The sequence below is a fragment of the Pan troglodytes genome, chromosome X (genome assembly GCF_028858775.2).
Source record: "Pan troglodytes isolate AG18354 chromosome X, NHGRI_mPanTro3-v2.0_pri, whole genome shotgun sequence".
In the NCBI taxonomy this organism is placed as follows: Eukaryota; Metazoa; Chordata; class Mammalia; order Primates; family Hominidae; genus Pan; species Pan troglodytes.
The window spans coordinates 38420767-38442297 of record NC_072421.2 but is presented as its reverse complement, the minus strand read 5'-3'; the positions used below and the strand labels follow the sequence as shown (position 1 = coordinate 38442297).

Sequence of the window (21531 nt, the reverse complement as noted above, 5' to 3'; positions counted from 1 at the left end):
CTGGTACAAAGCAGGAACTCTGGTTTAAATCTTGGCTCTAAAATTTCTGAGAAACATGACTGAACCTCTGTATGCCTTGGTTACATAGAAAACACTTGAATAGTTCTTGAGTCACGGTAAATCCTCAGAAAGTGTGAGCCTTTGGCATTATCATTAGGGGCAGTACTGAACCTACATTTCATGTTTGCTGACCCAGGTTCAACATTTTTCCCAGTATAAGCAGTGAAAGATTATCACTAGATGTTATTCTCACTGTTCAGGAACCTACTCTTTAGGTCTGAGTTGAGCCAATATTTAGTTATATCCTATTGTGCTTAAGTATAAAGCCATACATATGACTATTATTCACAAGAACAATAAGAGTCAGATGGGAATTCACTTGAAAGAAAATCAATAGCTGTTTGGTTGTTGTGTATAACTGATTTAGAAATAACCTTCCTGTGTTTGGAGCTCAAACTCTGTAACAGTCAACAAAAATAATTAGATGGCAGCTGTGAGTAGTTCAAAGCAAATTAAATTCTTCCTTCTTGAACATGGCTAATGCAAACAGGACATCCCAATCTATATTTTTTCCATATTAATGTCTGGACTTCCTTGTATTTAAGATCAATAGTATTCTCCCTGTGCTGGTCTCTCAATTAGTGGGAATTGATTCTTCATCACAAAATGGTTTTTTAGTACATATCTAGTTCTAGTCAAAATATGCAACTTAAAAATTATACATTTGTTTGTGGCCACAGACATCTTTGGATATACCATTATCTGTTGAAAGTTGGGAAAAATGCCTATTTTGCAATAGGCTCTTACTGCTTTGTTTGAAAACTGATCTTTGATATAATGTCACTTGATTTAATGAAATCAATTTCAAAAATTTTAATCATATACTGATTTTAATGTAACTTCACACCAGGGAGAGAAGACTATTGTTGTACATAAATAGCTCTTAGGGGGATATATTAATGGATTTGTCTATACTCTGCTATTTGTATTAAGTAAACCTGTTTGATATGATCACTCTTGTTCTGTGTTTACAAAGTGGGCTGTTGCTGAACTTTCGTTTTTATAATCCAGATAAAAGTATATTTGGATTTAAAGTTTATATTTGAATCTGGAACATCATTATCTGATGGCTTCTTTCCAAGTTTGGTTTCTCTATTGCACACCCCCACCTCCCACCCCAACTCAACTATATTTTCTGGTAAAGTCTACCACTTCCATTCTTAGTAAACATTATCAATGTTAAATGGTTGTTTAAATTATATTATTTGGTCTTGAGGATTTTACTTGCTTTAGAATGATATGTATCTTAGAGTTGTTTTGTATTCATTTTCTTGGTTTCTTTCCAAGTCCTGATATTCTCTCGGAAATATTTTTTGACTGCACAACACCAAAACAAAAATGCTGCTGAAGTCTATTTACATGAACCAGACGTGTTCTTATTCATTTAAATGAATCAGACATGTTCTTATTCATTTAAATGAATCAGACATGTTCTTATTGTAGGAACAGAGTGTTTCCTGGCATTCTGTTAGAAATATTAAATCAAATTAGCCTGGATAAGTCGACTGTTACAAAAATTGGAAACTGCTAAATTAAACTTTAACAAGAGTTACAAATGGCACTGGGCCTTCTTGGAAATGAAAAAAAGTTATTAAGTGTTCGGTGAAGGTAAATTTGATTTTAATATTCTTATTCAGTGAAGAAGAAAATGAACTAAAAGCCTATTAAGTTATTTTTGTAGCTAACGCTTAGAGAAAACTAAAAAAAAAAAAAAATCCCACTAAACTACGGTGAGAGAACATTTAAATGAACAAGAAGTAGTTAAAATAGGAAATAGAAAACAAACATAGCAACTCCAAAAATTGAGCCTGAACTTTTGAAATAGTTAGCAAAGACAAAGATGGAAACTCACAGATACCCTAGAAAATATCCTCACGGGTAGCAGCAGCAGTTAAGTACATGGGTACAACATCAGTTAACTACAGGGCAAAACAGTATAATATACTCTCTTTTTTTTTTTTTTTTTTGAGACGGAGTCTCGCTCTTTTGCCCAGGCTGGAGTGCAGTGGCGCGATCTCGGCTCACTGCAAACTCCGCCTCCTGGGTTCACGCCATTCTCCTGCCTCAGTCTCCCGAGTAGCTGGGACTATAGGCGGCAGCCACCGCGCCCGGCTAATTTTTTGTATTTTTTTTAGTAGAGACGGGGTTTCACCATGTTAGCCAGGATGGTCTCGATCTCCTGACCTCGTGATCCACCCGCCTCGGCCTCCCAAAGTGCTGGGATTACAGGCGTGAGCCACCGCGCCCGGCCAGCAGTATAACATACTCTCTAGGAAACAGAGAGCATCAGTATTTGAGGCCTTTGTTTGATGCTCAAATACAGAATAATGGATGAGAAAAACCAGACTCTTCTTGCACAGCATTACTGGACATTGGATTACTTAGTATAAATCTTATGTAAGTAATTTTTATCAATTATGAAAAATATCAAACATTTATTACCACTTGTCAAGGAAAACTGGAGATGCAACATGTAACAGGAGTCTAGGACTCCAGAGCATGCCCTTTTAACCAGATTCTAAAACACAGAGTTGCTGATATGATAGCACTCAGTGCTTGAGAAAATTGCCTCTGGTGCTGGGCTGCTTGGATTTGAAATCTGGTCCAATTACCAATTAACCTCTATGATCCTCAGTTTATTCTTACGTAAATGGTAGTGGCGATGATGTTGATGATGATGATGTTCATCTCATGAGGTTCTTGTGAAGATTAAATGAGTTAAAAAATTTAAGGCACTTAGAACAACCCTTAGAATATTCTAAGTATTATTATTATTTTTCTTTCTGACATGAAACAATCAAACAAACTAATCTCCAAGTGTATTAGTAAAAATACACACTTTGGGCAATAATCCTATAAATTGTGAGGAATGACATTTCTAAGGGCCCTTGTCCTCTGAAATGCAATAAGCATATGACTGTTAAAGAGACGGATTTCTAGAATATAGAGGACAGTTGAGTCAGCTTTCTCAACATTTGGACATTTATTTGGATACTGACATTTTGATTCCATGATATACTGACATATTTCACAACACAAAAGGGCAATCTAACATTTGTTCTTCTTTAACAAAAAGAAAATGTGTCTGAAAGACTGTTATCCCCATTTTTGTGCCCCGAATGGTCGCTCAGAACGTTCATACCTCCATCGTTTGCTCAGTTCTGCCCCAAATGGCAAGATCATTCTTTTTTTTATCTGAATCATGAGGGATTCATCTAGGTATATGTGTCCAGTCTGTAGCTCTGTGCTTGCATCCTTGCTGTACCTAATCTCCATCTGGTGGCTCAGTTCTAATACCTGGCTTTCACCTCGTAACCACACTTAGCCTCATAGGCCCCTACCACCTCTTCCACATTTGCAGAGCACTTGCTATGAGCTAGGCACTATTTTAAGTATTTTACATTTACTAAACGTTCTAATCCTACAACACTCTTATCAGTAGAAACTATTGTTATCCCCAATTGACAGTGAGGAAACTCAGCAACAGGAAAGCTAACTAAGTTTTCTCAATTTCATGCAGCTGGTAAGTAGCAGAGCTGAGATTCAAACTCAGGTCATCTGACCGCAGAGTCAACACTCTCAACCCCTGCACAATATGATTTCAATAGTTAAGACCTGGGGTTTTGGTCTCTGCTCCTGAGTTATTCTTCCAGCAACAAATCTTACTTTAATATCTATATAGTTCTTCATAGTTCAAAATGATTTCATCTCCATGACTATATTTGTTCCTGTGGCCACTATATGAGATAGAATGAGTCTGAGGAAACTGTGGTTCACAGAGAGTGCACAGGGGGCAGTGAATGGTAGAATCAAAACTTAAACCTGGCTCTTTGGCTATGTTCTTTTCACTACCCCAATGATTCTGGGGCTTAGAAAAAGAAGATATCCATGAGGTGTGGACTTTCTGATGGAGATGGGGCCTGACCAAAACCTTGAATTGTAGGTAGCTTTTAGACTGAGGGAAAAAAGGATGAGAAAATAGAGAATAAAAGAAAAAAATAACAGAAAAGGGAGATGAGAAAGGATGGCTTCTAGATACATTATAATTAAAGAAATGAATGGACTTGGTAGTGGTTTGGATATTGAGAGCAAAGGAAAAGTTAGAAGCAAAATTGACTCCAAGATTTCAAATGTGAGAAACCAAGAGATCATTAATGCCATTCACAGAAACAAATGAAATGAAAGGGGAAGTGGTTTGACATAAAAGCTGTGAGTTTGGCTACAATCATGATCAATGTCGAGTGACCCTTGGACATACAAGTGGGAAAATGTATAGCAGATGGAAAAGATAAGATGTGGAAATGGAAGTCTTGGAGGTATCCACTTAGAGGTGATATTTAAAACTAAGGGTTGATAAGAAGTTATAGAGAAAGGCAAAACGTAATAGGTTATAGGCTAAATAAATGCTAAACCTTTGAGGGAAACCCAAACTTAAGGAAGAGAAAAGGAAAAATAGACAAGAAGGGAAGTGGTAGAAAAGTAGTTGAATAAATAGGATAGAGTCATGGACAAGAAGGAAAGAGAAAATTTAAGAAGTAGGAATTGATCATGTGTGTCACATAGAGCCAAGGGGATGAATAAAATGAGAATTTGGAAAAGTATTCCTTATAGCCCTTATCACACTTGTAATGAATTATTTGGGTGAGTTAACACCCTTCCTAACTAGACTGGAGATATATAAAGGCAGACTTAAGTGTTCCCTACTGTAACTTCAGTGCTCAGCAATGCCTGATGCATAGCTGTCACTAAATAAATATTTATTGAATGGATGAATGAACACATAAATAAATGAATGTACTTGAATTTCCTAGCAGCACTACAGGTGACCCTTGGAAGTACAGTGTCAATAAAGTGATGAAGATTGATTTTATGTCATAGGGGAATTTGAAAGAAAGATTTTAAAAGAGAAAGTGAGGCAGTAGGGTATGTTTTATTAATCACTTCTTAGAGAAATGTTTTTGTTAAAAGGAGAGAGAGACCAGATCAAGTGAATTTTTTATCCTAGTACACTACATGTTTATTATATTTTGTTCCTCTAGGAGCTCCTCCCTATTTTAGATAATCTTTCAGAACCTAAGGTAGCCACAGCGGTTGCTAACTCTGCAAGTAACAGAAGCACCATCTGCTTTTTTGCTGTCTTCAGTAAAATCAAAAGTCCATGGGCTAAGCAAGATGGAAGATGTAGAGAAACAGAGGTCAAAGGAAATGATGATACTCCCCACAGAAAGAGATAACCAGGAATGGAACGAGGTTGGAGAGAAGTTTTGTGAAATCATGGAAAATGTGTGAATGTATATAGAGGGGTGAGAGAGAAAGAGGATGAGAGACCACAGACAAGTAAGATATGAATGTACAAAAGCATATTTACAAGTAGATTTTAAGTAGAATGTATTAAAGATGATTAGCTAAGTGCTTACGCAGGATGGCAAAATAGTCATAAGATACATCATCATATAATAGAGCTTAAGTAAAACGAACTGCTCATTTTACATATTAAAGCTACATTTCCTTTTCCTTCCCTTAACATACTAAATAATAATAAGGAAGTAATTTCAACAAAAATACTAAATGGGCCTCCAAAAGAAAAGAGGTAGAAGCTCAATAATTTTATTCACTAAACCTATCAGAAGACTTTAACAAATCTGAATAAATAGAAGGATAACATAGCTAATACCCAAACTTAAAATAGCAAAGAATTTCAGGAAATCATAAATACATAGAAAAAGCATGATTCAACAACTAAAAGAGCAGTAAGACATTTTCTCAGTTATTAGTTGCCCACATGTAAATATGCATGTATATGTGGGTATGTACATATATATACTGAGGGATGCAAGGACCAATTTAAGGATTTCACTAGAGTCCAAACAAATGGCTTCATGCATTTAAGACCTAGGGTATGAATTGTAACACTTTTGTGTGTAAGCTGTTCTCCAAATAACATATAAACAACTTATTACAAAATGAAAAAATTATATACTTAATTCCTGTGTTTAAAATACTTTTTAAGGAGGCTACTACTGAAGTAGTACTTCTAAATGCATTATTACATGTAAACAATATTTTATACTATTTTGAATGCTATAAATATATAACTCCTGTTTTCTCCAGGCATATGCTTTTCTCCAGGCATACACATATACTTGGAGCAAAGAGAAGTTATATATTAATAGTTGTAAAATTACATTTTTCATTTAAATGAGGAAGACAGTATTGGTAATTAAAACAATCTACATTAAGGAGAAATTTTTTAAACCCTGATGCATCTTTTCAGAGTATATTAATGTTCACAGTTAATATCGCATTTCTGTAAGCTGTTACAGTATCATATTCATGTTGAAATTATTCCAGGTTTTTCAGACTTTATTAATCCTTCTACTGAATTTATATCCATACTGGATATTTGTCCATATCAAAAATGGAACTGAATGTAAAAACAATTAAATAATTCCAAATGAAACATCTAAATTTTCTAATAAATGAAAGAAATTCAGAGCAAAAGGACAATCTATGTTATATAGAGATGTGAGAGGTTTATATAGAGAGGTGTGAGAGATTTATAGCAAAATGATGCAACACTTCTGCTGTGAATTTGATTTTTTTATGTCACTAGAATGCATATTTGTTCCTGGAGGCATTCACTCTTCAGTAGAACCTAGTGCAATGCTTCACTTCATAGATAGAATCAAGTGTTAATAACAAAAAGATACTTATATTTCTCTCCTCAATCCATTAAACTCATAGCTACCAATGGCCAAAATGTCCCTTCTGTACATATTTCTCCCTTTTTTACTGTAAAATACAATATCAAATGGTGGAAGGAGCTGTTTTCTTCCTGACCAGCAAATCCCACTACTCCCCCACCACACACAAAATACAGAAATTAAGAAATCAGATATCACACTGGAGATCCCTAAACGCATTAGTCTTACCTTAATCTGAAGGTTAGAATGTTTTTATGGGCTTATTTTTCTCTCAAACACACAAACTGTAGAATGCTGGACTACTTGACCCTTGTGAACTACTTGGAGCAGGAACTTGAAAAACCAGCCTCTCATATTCCCACAATCTATTTACACATTGAACACACCCAGTAGCACAGAGTAATGTTTATCTGTTGCAGACAGCTATTCCAAGAAGAAGGCAGTATCTCTAAAGCTGAGCTTTCAAAAAGGAATGTCTCTGTTGATCAGCAGGGGAAAGGTAACAGGTTTCATCTAAAGCACATTTTAAACATTTTTTGACATGAGGTATTTTTTACACCAGTGTTTTAAAGGTGATTCACTCTTTTAATATTCTTCTACCCCTGAAAATCTCTATTCTTAAAAAACCTGGGAGAAATGTGATAACAATGAACACATATGTGCCAGGCACTGTTGTAAGTGCTTTACATATATCCTCTCCAATAATTCTCCAAATGTATTAGGTATATAATATTATTATCCCCATATTACAAATGAACAAACTAAGTAGTCTGCCCACAGTCACCCAGTTAGTAAGTACTGGAGTCAAAAGTTAAATCCAGGCACTCCATAACCATAGTCCAGGTATCTAATCATAGCACTGTGCTATGTATGTATGACTTTTAGAAGACAAATGTGTAACAGTATGTGATTGCTCAGCTGAACATTAGAGAATGAGTGAGGTTTTCTCAGTGCTTGTATGGTACTGAATCTTTAGTTGAAGTAAGAGAAATTTTTGTTAAGATCACTTCTGCCAAGGTGATTACCCATTTATGTTACCATAGCCAGGTCCCTTTTAGCTACAGTGGGGAACCCCAAAGGTGGTGTCCTGGAGAATCGAAAACGTGAGTCTAGCTTGAAGTACCAAGAGAGTTATTACTTTCTTATGTTAAAAAACTCATACAAAAGAAGTCAATACAACACCTTTAAAAAGTTTAGAGATACATGTTTTGTTCCATTTTTTTCAGATTGGATGATTACTTTTGATCTCTCTTCAAGCTCATTTGATGCTAGCCATCTCCAAACTAATGTGAGCCCATCTAGTGTGTTATTAATTTCAGTTACTATAATTTTTTAAGCTCTAAAATTTCCATGTGGTTATTTTTATAGTTTCCATTTCTCTGCTGAAATTCACTATCTGTACATTTATAAAGATCATATTTTCCTTTCATTCTTTGAACCTATTTTCTGTTTGTTCTTTGAATACATAATAATTGATTTAGTCTTTTTCTATGAAGTTTAACAACTGGACATTTTTGGGTCTGTTTCTATTGATTTTATGACAATAGGTGATATTTTCTTGTTTCTTTGCATGTTGAATTTTTTTATTGCATATTGGACAATGGGGATCATATAGTGTAAAGACTCTGCTATCTCCCTCTGAGGAGTATTAATATTTGTTCTATTAATATTGGCATTTCCATAGAATTGGTTTGGTTTTGCTAATGTAGTTATGCAGAAAGTCGAAGGTCCTTTCCAAGCCTGATGAATTTGGGAGATCAACCTACAAATTCTGTCTCCCCTGCAGATCTTGTAAGGGCTGAGTTTTAGGATTTTTTATTTGTAATTTTTATGGAAAAATAGTAGGTGTATATATTTATGAGTTACAGAGATATTTTGATACAGGCTTGCAATATATAAAGATCACATCAGGGTAAATGGGGTATCCATAGCCTCAAGCAATTATCCTTTGTGTTACAAACAATACAATCGTACTGTCTTCATTATTTTAAAATGCACAATTAAATTATTATTTTTACTATAGTCACCCTGTTGTACTAAGAAATACTATGTCTTATTCATTCTTTCTATTTTTGTACCCATTAATCCTCCCTACTTCCCCCCAGCACCTCACTACCCTTCCCAGCCTCTGGTAACCATATTTCTACTCTCTATCTCCATGAGTTCAATTATTTTCATTTTCAGCTCCCACAAGTAAGTGAGAATATGCAAATTTTTTTTTCTGTGTCTGGCTTATTTGACTTAACATAATGACCTTCAGTTCCATCCATGTTGTTGCAAACAACAGAATCTCATTCTTCTTTATAGATGGTAGCACTCTATTGTGTATATGTACCACAGTTTCTTTATCCATTCATCTGTTGATGGACATTTATATTGCTTCCAAATTTTGTCTATTGTAAATAGTGCTGCAGTAAACATGGGAGTGCAGATATCTCTTGAATATACTGATTTCCTTTCTTTTGGGTATATACTCAGGATTGGGATTGCTGGATCATATGGTAGCTCTATTTTGAATTTTTTGAGGAACCTACAAACGGTTCTCCATGCGATTGTACTATTTAAATCTAAGACCTCAAACTATGAAACAACAAAAAGAAAACATTGGGAAACCTCTCTAGCACATTTGACTGGGCAAGGATTTATTGAGTAATACCCCACAAGCACAGGCAACCAAAACAAACAGTGACAAATGGGATCACATCAAGTTAAGAAGCTCCTGCATAGCAAGGAAACAATCAACAAAGTGAAGAGCCAACCTACAGAGCAGGAGAAAATATTTGCAAACTACCAATCTGACAAGGGATTAATAACCAGAATATATAAGGAGCTCGAATAACTCTATAGGGAAAAATATAATGATCTGATTTAAAAACTGGCAGGGGATCTCAATAGACATTTCTCAAAAGAAGACATACAAATGGCAAAAAGGCATATGAAAAGGTGCTAAATATCAGTGATCATCAGAGAAATGCAAATCAAAACTACAATGAGATGTCATCTTACTCCAGTTAAAATGGCTTATACCCAAAAGAGAAGCAATAACAAATGCTGGTGAGGATTTGGAGAAAAGGGAACACTTGTACACTGTTGGTGTGAATACAAATTAGTACAACCACTCTAGAGAACAGTTTGAAGGTTCCTTTAAAAACTCAAAGTATGAACTTAAAGTAGTTTTTTCCAATTCTGTGAAGAAAGTCATTGGTAGCTTGATGGGGATGGCATTGAATCTATAAATTACCTTGGGCAATATGGACATTTTCACGATATATATTCTTCCTACCCATGAGCATGGAATGTTCTTCCATTTGTTTGTATCCTCTTTTATTTCATTGAGCAGTGGTTTGTAGTTCTCCTTGAAGAGGTCCTTCACATCCCTTGTAAGTTGGATTCCTAGGTATTTTATTCTCTTTGAAGAAGTTGTGAATGGGAGTTCACTCAGGATTTGGCTCTCTGTTTGTCTGTTATTGGTGTATAAAAATGCTTGTGATTTTTGTACATTGATTTTGTATCCTGAGACTTTGCTGAAGTTGCCTATCAGCTTAAGGAGATTGCCAAGTCAATCCTAAGCCAAAAGAACAACACTGGAGGTATCACGCTACCTGACTTCAAACTATACTACAAGGCTACAGTAACCAAAACAGCATGGTACTGGTACCAAAACAGACATATAGACCAATGGAACAGAACAGAGCCCTCAGAAATAATACCGCATATCTACAACTATCTGATCTTTGACAAACCTGACAAAAACAAGAAATGGGGAAAGGATTCCCTATTTGATAAATGGTGCTGGGAAAACTGGATAGCCATATGTAGAAAGCTGAAACTGGATCCCTTCCTTGCACCTTATACAAAAATTAATTCAAGATGGATTAAAGACTTAAATGTTAGACCTAAAACCATAAAAACCCTAGAAGAAAACCTAGGCAATACCATTCAGGACATAGGCATGTGCAAGGACTTCATGTCTAAAACACCAAAAGCAATGGCAACAAAAGCCAAAATTGACAAATGGGATCTCATTAAACTAAAGAGTTTCTGCACAGCAGAAGAAACTACCATCAGAGTGAACGGGCAACCTACAGAATGGGAGAAAATTTTTGCAATCTACTCATCCGACAAAGGGCTAATATCCAGAATCTACAATGAACTCAAACAAATTTACAAGAAAAAAAACAAACAACGCCATCAAAAAGTGGGCAAAGGATATGAGCAGACATGTCTCAAAAGAAGACATTTATGCAGCCAAAAGACAGATGAAAAAATGCTCATCATCATTGGCCATCACAGAAATGCAAATCAAAACCACAATGAGATACCATCTCACACCAGTTAGAATGGCGATCATCCAAAAGTCAGGAAACAACAGGTGCTGGAGAGGATGTGGAGAAATAGGAACACTTTTACACTGTTGGTGGGACTGTAAACTAGTTCAACCATTGTGGAAGTCAGTGTGGAGATTCCTCAGGGATCTAGAGTAGAAATACCATTTGACCCAGCCATCCCATTACTGGATATATACCCAAAGGATTATAAATCATGCTGCTATAAAGACACATGCACATGTATGTTTATTGCAGCACTATTCACAATAGCAAAGACTTGGAACCAACCCAAATGTCCAACAATGTTAGACTGGATTAAGAAAATGTGGCACATATACACCATGGAATACTATGCAGCCATAAAAACCAATGAGTTGATGTCCTTTGTAGGGACATGGATGAAGCTGGAAACCATCATTCTCAGCAAACTATTGCAAGGACAAAAAACCAAACACCGCATGTTCTCACTCATAGGTGGGAATTGAACAATGAGAACACATGGACACAGGAAGGGGAACATCACACTCTGGGGACTGTTATGGGGTGGGGGGAGGGGGGAGGGATAGCATTAGGAGATATACCTAATGTTAAATGAAGAGTTAATGGGTGCAGCACACCAGCATGGCACATGTATACATATGTAACAAACCTGCACATTGTGCACATGTACCCTAAAACTTAAAGTATAGTAAAAAATATATATATTAAAAAAAACTCAAAATAGAGCTACTATATGATCCAACAATCCCACTGCTGGGTATATAACTAAAAGAAAGGAAATCAGTATATCCAAGAGATATCTGCACTCCCATATTTATTGCAGCACCATTTATAATAGACAAGATTTGAAAACAACCTATATGTCCATCAACAGATGGATAGAGAAAATGTGGTACATATACACAATGGAGCACTACCAAGCCATAAAGAAGAATGAAATCCTATCATTTGCAACAACATGGAAGAAACTGGAGGTCATTATGTTAAGTGAAATAGGCCAGGCACAGAAAGACAAATTTCACATGTTCTCACATATTTGTGGGAACTAAAAATTGAAATATTTGAACTCATGGGAACAGAGGGTAGAAGGATGTTTACCAGAGGCCAGGAAGGGTAGTAGGGTGCTGGTGGGGAAGTTGGGAGGGTTAATGGGTGCAAAAAATAGAAAGAATAAATAAGACATTAATTCTTTCTAGTTTTTCTATGCTAGTATTTGCTAGCACAACAGTGACTATAGTCCAAAATAATTTAATTGTACATTTTAAATTAACAAAGAAACTATAACTGGATTGTTTATAACACAAAGGATAAATGCTTGAGGTCATGGATACCCCATTTACCCTGATGTGATGATTACGTATTGAAGACCTACATCAAAATATCTCATGTTGATATGGGAGGAGGGCAGGGAAGTGCTGGGTAGGGGAGGGTGTGGTCTGTGGCTAGGGCTCCACCCCTGGGCCTGTGACCAGGGACCTAGTTGAGGACAGACATTTTTTCCTGCCCAAATGTTGCATTTCCCAAGACCACGCTGGCCCACCACACCCCTATCCTGTGCTTATAAAAACCCCAAGACCTTCGCGGGCAGAGAAACAAGCAGCTGGACATCAAGAGGAGCACGCTGGCAGAGCGCACCGACAGGCACTGGCAGATGCTGGCAGGTTGGCAGGCCATTGACCAGCAAAACAATGCGGAGTTCGGTTGGGGCGGTCGGAGAAGAGCCCCGCCACTGAGCGGGCCTGGATCCAGGGGAAAACCACGTTCCCACTCCATCTCCCTTCTGGCTTCGCTATCTGCTGAGAGCTACTTCCACTCAATAAAACCTCGCACTCGTTCTCCAAGCCCATGTGTGATCCAATTCTTCCAGTACACCAAGGCAAGAAACCCTGGGATACAGAAAGCCCTCTGTCCTTGCGATAAGGCAGTGGGTCTAATTGAGCTGACTAACACGAGCTACCTACAGATGGCTAAACTGAAAGAGCATACTGTAACACATGCCTACTGAGGCTTCATCTGTAAACATTCACCTTTAGATACCGCCATGGGGTCAGAGCCACACAACCTACCAGTCTGCATGCTCCCGCTAGGGGTTTGAGCAGCAGGGCACTGAAGAAGTGAGCCACACGCCCATCACATGCCCTGTGAGGGGGACAAGGGAACTTTTCCCGTTTCTATGTAACCCATAAATACATACACCTACTATGTACCCATAAAATTTTTCAAAAAATAGACTTTTGGGCATGGGCTCATCATATCACCCCATAACCACATTTAAGACAATGTCAGTGGATAGAGTCAGAATTTCCAGAACACCTTAACTGAGAAGCATTGGTGTTCACAACACAGTTACACAACGTCCAGTGGAACAAGACCTAGGTTTTCGAAGTCTAAGGACCTGCATTATAAAATCAGCCCTTTTCTCCCAACCTGTCTGGGCTTCCCCAAATAAAACACAAGTGAAAGTTCTCGAGAGTGAGTTGTTAAGTGAGAGTGTTGTCAAGACTCACTATCAAGAATGAGACCTCACAAGTTCTTGTGAGTGCTTTCCTAGAAATCCAAGCGACCCCAACATCTTGGCATTGAACACATGAGCTTCACTTTCCCAGAAGAGAACATTAAGCACCTTCTATCTTGAGCGCTATTTCTAAGGATAAAGGAGAGGAAAGAGCTTCAACAACAGGTGGGATGACCAGCTCTCATCCCTGCTTTGACCTTGAAAGAGCTGATTATCATCTTTGGGCCACAGTGACCTCAGCTGTAAAATGGAGACCTTAGAAAAAAGTCTGGTCCCCTTTTACCCATTTTCAGTAGAGATTCTTTCTTAGGAAAAGAGCATAGTCTGATAACTGTATACCTCTAGAAGACCTTTGAAATAATTTTTCCAACCTCATTTTACAGCCACAGAAGCTGATGGTCCCCCAAGTAAATTCTACTGAGGGGACCAGAAGTCAGCTCTTCTGCCCCTCCTTTCACTATTTTCCCCTTTCTTGTCATGAAGACTCCCCTTCACAGTTGAGCTGACGAATTATTTTCATCCTACATTTCAGAATGCAAATAACTCCCAACCACGGTATGTAACCTGCCTCCTTGATGCTAACTGGTTTCATTTACTAGAGTTTGCTTTAATAAGTTAGAGATATTTCCCTACAGTTATTCTAGAACATTAAGAGGATCAAATCTTCTACTCTCATAAAGTCCTTTGGAAGACACACATTAAGAAAATGCCAAATGCAGATTCTATTTATTGCCCTTCATTACATTTAAAATCATACTCCTAAAATAATAGAATACAATAAATTCACCATTCCAGTGTTACACACACTGTGATTTTAGAAACAGTGTACGGCTACAAAGTTTTTATTACTGATTGGCTGCAACAGGTACAGGAATTGAATACCACCATTCAGGATCCTTTATAGAAATCTGTCTTTGTCACACATTTAAGTGAGTGAAGTCATCTTATTGGACAGGGTGTATACCAGTCTGACTGTTGTTAAACTCCAGTGATGATTCAATGGTGAGCCATACAGTAGTCATGCACAATAGGACCACATATCATCTCTAAATTAAATAGAACATGAAAAATAGAAAATAGTGGCTTTACACCATAAATAGTCTGAGGAGTGCTGCACTGCACTATAGTAATTAGAGAAGGAATCCTTCTGAACATTAGAGTTGGAGATTTAAATTACAGTGAGAATAATGAACTCATCTATATAAGCCAGACAGGTACTTTAAGGAAAGGGATGAGTCAGTAATAGGATACAATAGGGAAGAGTAAGTGTTATGGGATCTTTAGGGTGTCGTTTTTCTGGCCAGAAATCTCTGTGGCAGGTGGCACCTTTGTCTGAGTTGTGCTCGGTCCTGCTGGGCTCGCTGTGCCCACTCAGCCTGACAGGCTGTGCTTGGCTCATGTTACCGGCCTGGGTCCCACACCTGTCAAGGGGGAGTAAGGTGTGGAACGGCAAGGGGTGTGTGAGGAAGCGTGGGGTTCAGCCACTGCACACAGTCAGACATGCCAGCTGCTGCAACAGGGCAGGCAGGCAGCTCCAGATGCCAGAATAGGTGCCGGCTCTCTGTGAGGCTGCCACTGGACCAGGCACACGACAAGCAGCTTCCACAGCTGGCAACGGGAAACATGGTGGCACCTGGAAGTTTGGAGATGCCAGTGAACCACAGAGCCCCAAAGAGGGAGTGACAGCCCTTGCTCAAGTAGTTCTCAGGTCTGGGCTCCCCGAAGGGCCAAAACTCTTCTCTCTTTCTCTTTGCCTGCAACATGGCGAGCAAGGGGCATGTTTCAACCTGTTTGTGTTAAAGCTCTTTTAGCCCCACCATTTGACGGGTCCTGAGTTCTTGTCTTGTGACCAGGAAGAATGAGGTAAACCGACAAGTGGAGGGTGAGAAAGATGAAGGGGAGCTTTACTGAGCAATAGAATAGCTTAGTCTCCCACAGGGGGCAGCTCCTTTCTGCAGCAAGGGTGTCCTGATGAGTGTTCAGCTCCTAGCAGAGAGGAGACCTTGGAGTGGGAAGCTCCTCTCTGTAGGCAGGTCTTCCTGTCATCTTCCCAGCTGTCAGCAGAGAGGAGGACTTGGGGTGGCTAGCTCCTCTCTGCAGCTGGTGGTCCCAACATTTGTTCAGCTCTGGCTGAGTCCTCTGGCTTTTAAGGGCCTCAGAGGGGAGGAAGCGTATGCTGACTGGTCCACGGGTGGCCATGGGTGGGCCCAGATAAAGCACAACACATTCCTGCTCCAGTCTGTAGGACTGCAGTCCAGCCCCCAGCTTTCAGGCCCTTCCTGGCCTGAACTTGGGGCCTCACTGTGGACCTTCCACCTAGGAACCTGTCTGCCTCCTGCTGCCGTTCATGGCACCCAGGCTGTAGGTGCCAGGGGATATCTGCAGGCCAGCACTGAGCTGTCCTTGGCCCCCCATTGTCTCCCTTCCTAAGCTTGTCAGAGCCCAAAGTCTGGAGGGGGCTAAGGCAGCAGGGAACTGGTGTGTCAGCACTGCCCCAAGCATGTGCACACCTGACCTGGCTGTGACAGCACCTGGGATCGGCCCTGACTTTGCTTTGAGATTGGAGTGGGCACTGACAGCAGGGAGAGCCAAGCAGGGGGAGCAGACATTTCCAAGAGGGTAGGGATGCCTGGGTCTGCAGCCGCGATTTGGATGGCTGCAGCTGTGTCCAGGAGGGCAGGACTCCTGCCTGCTCCATGGAGTGGGAGGCCTGGGTCCACAACCACCGCTCGGGCAGCTGCGGCTGCAACCGGGGAGCTACTGCCACACCAATTTGAAAGGGACAGGGCTCCCACTTGTCCCCAGCTCCCACCAGCTCCACAAAGTGTGCAGCCCTGGTCATGGCTCCCTGCTGCAGCTGGCATGATGGCAACGGCCACCCCAGATGGGCCACCACTGCCATCATGAGGAATGTAGAAAACTAAATATCTCATCTTAATGGGGTAGCAGCTAATTATTTCTATCTAACTGTAGCCACATATATACCGAGACATTTTGATTTTCTAAGGAAACCCAGAAATTGAGATTTTCAGATGAAAGATCTAGATTTTGCAATGTTGGCAACAAAATAATTTTCCTTAAAAACAGCATTGTAGTTCTAATGATCTCATCTGCTGTCCAGATTAGGTATGTGAGCTGCCACTTTGTAATCTGAGGATTAGGAAAATGATGTGTTAGATGTTGATAGAAGTACCTCTCTTTCTAGACTCCTATTTTGGGAGTAACGGAGGTACTCTCTAAGGAGTCAGTCCATCTCCCATAGGCTACATCATGTAGGATCTATCACATAAAGGGAACAGGAGACCTGAGCCTTCAAAATGCTTTGCTTCCCAAAAGATGCTCTAGGTGGGAGACCAGCCTGATAACCAGGCCTTGCGTTAAAGCCAACAAAAAGTTGCCTTTACCCTCCAAGTCTCCTGCCCTCAGGCTTGACTCTGGGGCTTGTCTATCTTCACACATGAAGTTTTCTGCAGTCTTGACCTGAGTCTGGCACCAGCCTGCCCTGACACTGCTTGTGATCCCTGGCCTGGTTGGCAGCCACAGTCACCCCGGCCTCTGTCCTTGCCCACTTGGGCATTAGTTTTCACACTCCCAATAGGACACTGGCCACCAGTGCTGTCCTGACCACAGGATACAGGCCAGAGAGACTCCTTCCTCACCTTTCCCTCCCTCCTGTTAGAAATGCACAAAAGGCCTAAATATGGGTGGGCTCATGCCTTCCCAATAACAGTGATTCTCTCTGCCTCCCCACCTCCCCTGAGTGTAGAATTCCTTGCATGTGTGGAAGCGGGATCTGGCAGGGTGATGCATTAGTCTGAAGCTATGCTGGCTGTGGCCCCCCACGATTCCTCTGAAACCCACGAGCACAGCTGAGCACAATTCTTAAAGGGATAGCAGTGCCTCCTGCTGACTCTCCCATGCCCCTTGACTCTGCAGAGAGCTTGCAACAGGGGCTCATCCAAGGTCAACCTCCAAACTCCACCTCAGGCATGAAACAAAGTCTGAAAGAGCCCAGAAGCCCGGGTCCTTACAAGGTCAGAGTGACCGTTAGTGTTGACGACTGCATAAACTGTAAGGTGACCACCTGACTACACAGAGGGACTCACCTGCCATGGGCCACCCACCTACTATGGCTTCTCCTGCCTTGAATGAAGTCCTCAGATGTGCATTCCAGTGTATCCAGGACATTATATCTAGTTCTACAATAAGCCACAGCCATAAGCAACATCAACAGCTTTTAAACACCAGACAGCTATTTAATCAACATGTCAAGATCTGAGGAAAATGATCAGTTCACTGCCATTACCCATCCTAGAGGGACTCACTTGAATGGAGGACGCTGGACTAGCAGGAACACATACCCTGAAAACAAAGATGTTTCACTTTGGCAAGTGGAGAGGGCGCTGTTGTCACCATGATGTGATCAGCTGAAGGAGACTCCCTTCCTGCAGATGCTGGAGAGAGGCCTGCTTGCTGCTCAAATGCACAGAGGAGAAAGTGACGATCTGGGCTAAGGCTAGGAATGCTCTATAGCTCTCCATAAGGAATCATCCAGTGGTGGGGTGGGTATCTTCACAATGAGTTGCCTGGGAATATAAGGTTCAGTGGAAATCATGTGGCAAGAAAGGCTTCTGGGATTCAGACAAGCATATCTCCCAAATAGCCCTAAGGACAATCCCAAAACAATCTCCATGTAAATCCCCTGTCCCATGAAGTTCATGCCAGCCCGTGTGCCCTCTTTCCACCCACCTCTGTGGCCACCGCCCTCTGATTTCAGACCTTTGCTATCCTGAATAAAGCCTCCCGCACCTCAGTCAGAGTCTGCAGCTCCACCCCAGGCCCCAGCATCAGGCTGGGAATTCAACAAGCCTCGGAGGACCCCAGCCAACTCCCTGGCCTCACAAGGTCTTCCTGTTCAGAGACAATGAGGAAGTCTCGGTGTCTTTATCCCAGCCAGTTCCTCCCCACAGGGCCGGCGCCCTCACTGTCACCATTGGAAACTGCCCCCTCTAAATCACTGATTCAAACACTCCACACTGGCCACCCCTTCCCCCGCTTCAGCTCTCTGGGGATAGCTTCTCCTTGATGTCTCACAGACACCTCCAACCCAAAGCAACGGAAACGGAGACGAGTCAGGAGCACTGTCATGCATTTACACAGTTTAATAGCTTGGGCAGATGGAAGCAACCTGGGGTCTTTCATCTATGGGAATTTTGGCATCTGGAGGAGGTTGCTGATGAAGTCCCGCATGGCTCCGAAACTCAGGAATCCTTCCTCCTCCTTCTTCTCCTCCTCCTCCTCCTTCCCCCCATCACCACCAGCACCACCATCTCCTCCTCCTTCTCCTCCTCCTCCTCTTCCTCCTCAGATTGGGGCATTTCTTCTACTTGAGAGTGGGTGTCATCTTCCAACTCCAAGATCCATCTGAGCTGCTCATCCTTTTGCAGTGCCCTCTTCACGTGTTCTGGGGTGATGCACAGCCTGCAGCTGTTCTTGACCTCCTTGCCCACCTTTTCCAGGATGTTGGCTGTCAGATACTCGAGAACACCAGCCAGGAAAACAGGTGTGGTTGAGCTCAGGTGCCAGGCATGCTGACTTTCTCGCAGGCAGCGTTCCAAGTGGCTGACAGGAAACTGCAGCTCTGCTCTTCTGGAATGGGAAAGGCGTTGTCTCCTAGGCCTACAGAACATTTTGTTTCCAGCCATGAGGAATTGCTGGGTTTTGCCCCAATTGGCACAGCTTGATTTTCCTGCTGGCCTGAGCCTCTCAAGGTACCAGTGCTTATTGCCACCCACTGTATCCCTATGCTCCAGCCCCTCATTGGTCAGGGAGTTGCCTTTGTGACAACCTCCACTTTTTGATGTCATTGGTGTCCACTGGGCTCTGATCAGGCCTCAGCCTAGAAAAGCCTATGAGAGGAACCTGATCACCCTAGCAACTGGAACTTCCTTTTGAGAGGGACCTGGTTGCCCCAGTAACCGGAGCTTCTTTTTGAAAGGAACCTGGTCGCCCTAGTAACTGGAGCTTCTTTTTGAGAGGAACCTGGTCACCCTAGCAACTGGAACTTCTTTTTGAGAGGAACCTGGTTGCCCTAGTAACTGGAACTTCTTTTTGAGAGGAACCTGGTTGCCCTAGTAACTGGAACTTCTTTTTGAGAGGAACCTGGTCACCCCAGTAACTGGAACTTCTTTTTGAGAGGAACCTGGTTGCCCTAGTAGCTGGAACTTCTTTTTAAGGAAAAGCTCATTTTCTATTTAACATTTTAGCAAAAAATTGTGTCAATGAAAGTATTGTCCTGTCTTTAGGACACCACTCCAGGTTCTTTAAGTTTAGCCTTGCATTGTCTGTGAGCTAATTTACATTCCCTCTAGAATCTGTAAGTCACTTACAGACATGTTCACTGCCTTGCTCCCAATTTTGCCTCCATGTATACATTTACTTAAACATTCATGATCAATGTTCCTATGTTTATTCTTTGAATTCCCTTTTGAATGGCTTATAATATCCGCCAATTTCCTCACGAGTTAATCGATTGTTTCAACGCATTTCCATATCATAGGTGTTTGAGTGTTATGATGTTACTCTGTTGGAAAATACCTTTTACCTGTTTTTAAAGGTCACAGTGTTATACCCAGTGGATTCATCTATCAGAGCTAGGCAAACTTGGTGACAGAGATGTGTGCTTCATGCTTGGTTAAACCCAGGAATGTCTTTGCTTGCCTCATCTAGGTGACTCCAAAGCCCAAATAAGTCTTTGTTCATTGTGTTTTTCTAATTTTAGTTTCAACATTTAATTTTTATTTCAATATTTTTCTCTACTAATTCTGTATTTTGTTGTTGTTGTTGTTCATTGACATTAGGTAAGTTATTTTCATTGTTGACCAAATGGTTGGGAATTCAGTTTTAGGATCCAACCATCTGGAGAGCTGTGTAAATGAGTTAATGATTCATAGAAATACAGTCTCTGTTGTGTAAAAGACAACAGAAAATCTGGTTTGACAGTCTTTTGTCCATTTGTCTATTTATAGCTCAAATCAATTAAGAATTTTATACTCTCTTAGAGGAGAACAGTTTTTTTTTATATATATTTGGATCAGAGAACTTTACTGTTTCTATTTACACTTGACTCACGGTTGAAATTGTAGAACTGAAGCTATAAGCTCTATTTCTCTGTGCCTATATGTCTATGTGCTTGTAATTCTGAAATAGCTCCACCTCTGATTGTGTGATTATGTAAAGTTTTCCTACCTCTGGATAGTATTGACGTGTTCGATTATAAAGTCTCTTTTGCTTACATAAATTAAATATTCCCAAATTCCTCCTGTCTCTCCACAGGGCTCAGCAGGATGTGGTTCTCACAGCCAGTGGCCTAAGTCCCCAATGGTCACCTGAGAACCAGGACCACTGCACCTTGGGGAAGCCTGCCTACAGGTCTGCTGTTAGGGAAGGAAGGAGATGCAACTGTTTATTAAGGGGGACCCTGTGCATGCACTGTGTGGAACAGCAGTTTACAGGCACAAGTGGACTCAATCTTGGGAAAACCCACAGATGGAGAGACTTTTACTACCCCCATTTTACACATGAGGAGGACTGCTCAGAGGGAGTAATTGAAGGTCTAATATCACATGTCCAGGAAGTGGTGAACTGGGATCTGAAACCCAGGCCCGCAGCTCCCATTGTTGGAGCCGGCTGTGCAGCCTCTGACCAACCCTCTGTGAAAGGCCAGCAGGCAGCAGACTGTGGCTCCCAAGGACCCAAGGAAGAGGTGGAAACCTAAAATGTGGGCACTCACAGGCAAGGGGACAGATTGCTACAACACTTGATGTGACACCTCTTTTAAACTTAGCACAGAGCAGGAAGTTTTGAAAAGGATTGCACGTGCTTTAGAGGCCGCCACTTGGGACAGAATTATTTCTATACCTCT

At 40.9% G+C, this 21531-nt stretch overlaps 2 protein-coding genes across 6 annotated transcripts in view; both read right to left on the bottom strand.

The window, feature by feature from the left end:
- Positions 1–21531, bottom strand: part of SYTL5 (synaptotagmin like 5) — a 222942-nt gene that overhangs the window by 114788 nt on the left and 86623 nt on the right. The gene's annotated exons all lie outside the window — the stretch shown is intronic.
- Positions 18455–19526, bottom strand: LOC129138892 (histone H2A-like 3). Its single transcript, XM_054677164.1, has one exon. It carries the CDS (start codon positions 19472–19474, stop codon positions 18869–18871), a length of 606 nt encoding a protein of 201 aa, XP_054533139.1. The 5' UTR covers positions 19475–19526; the 3' UTR covers positions 18455–18868.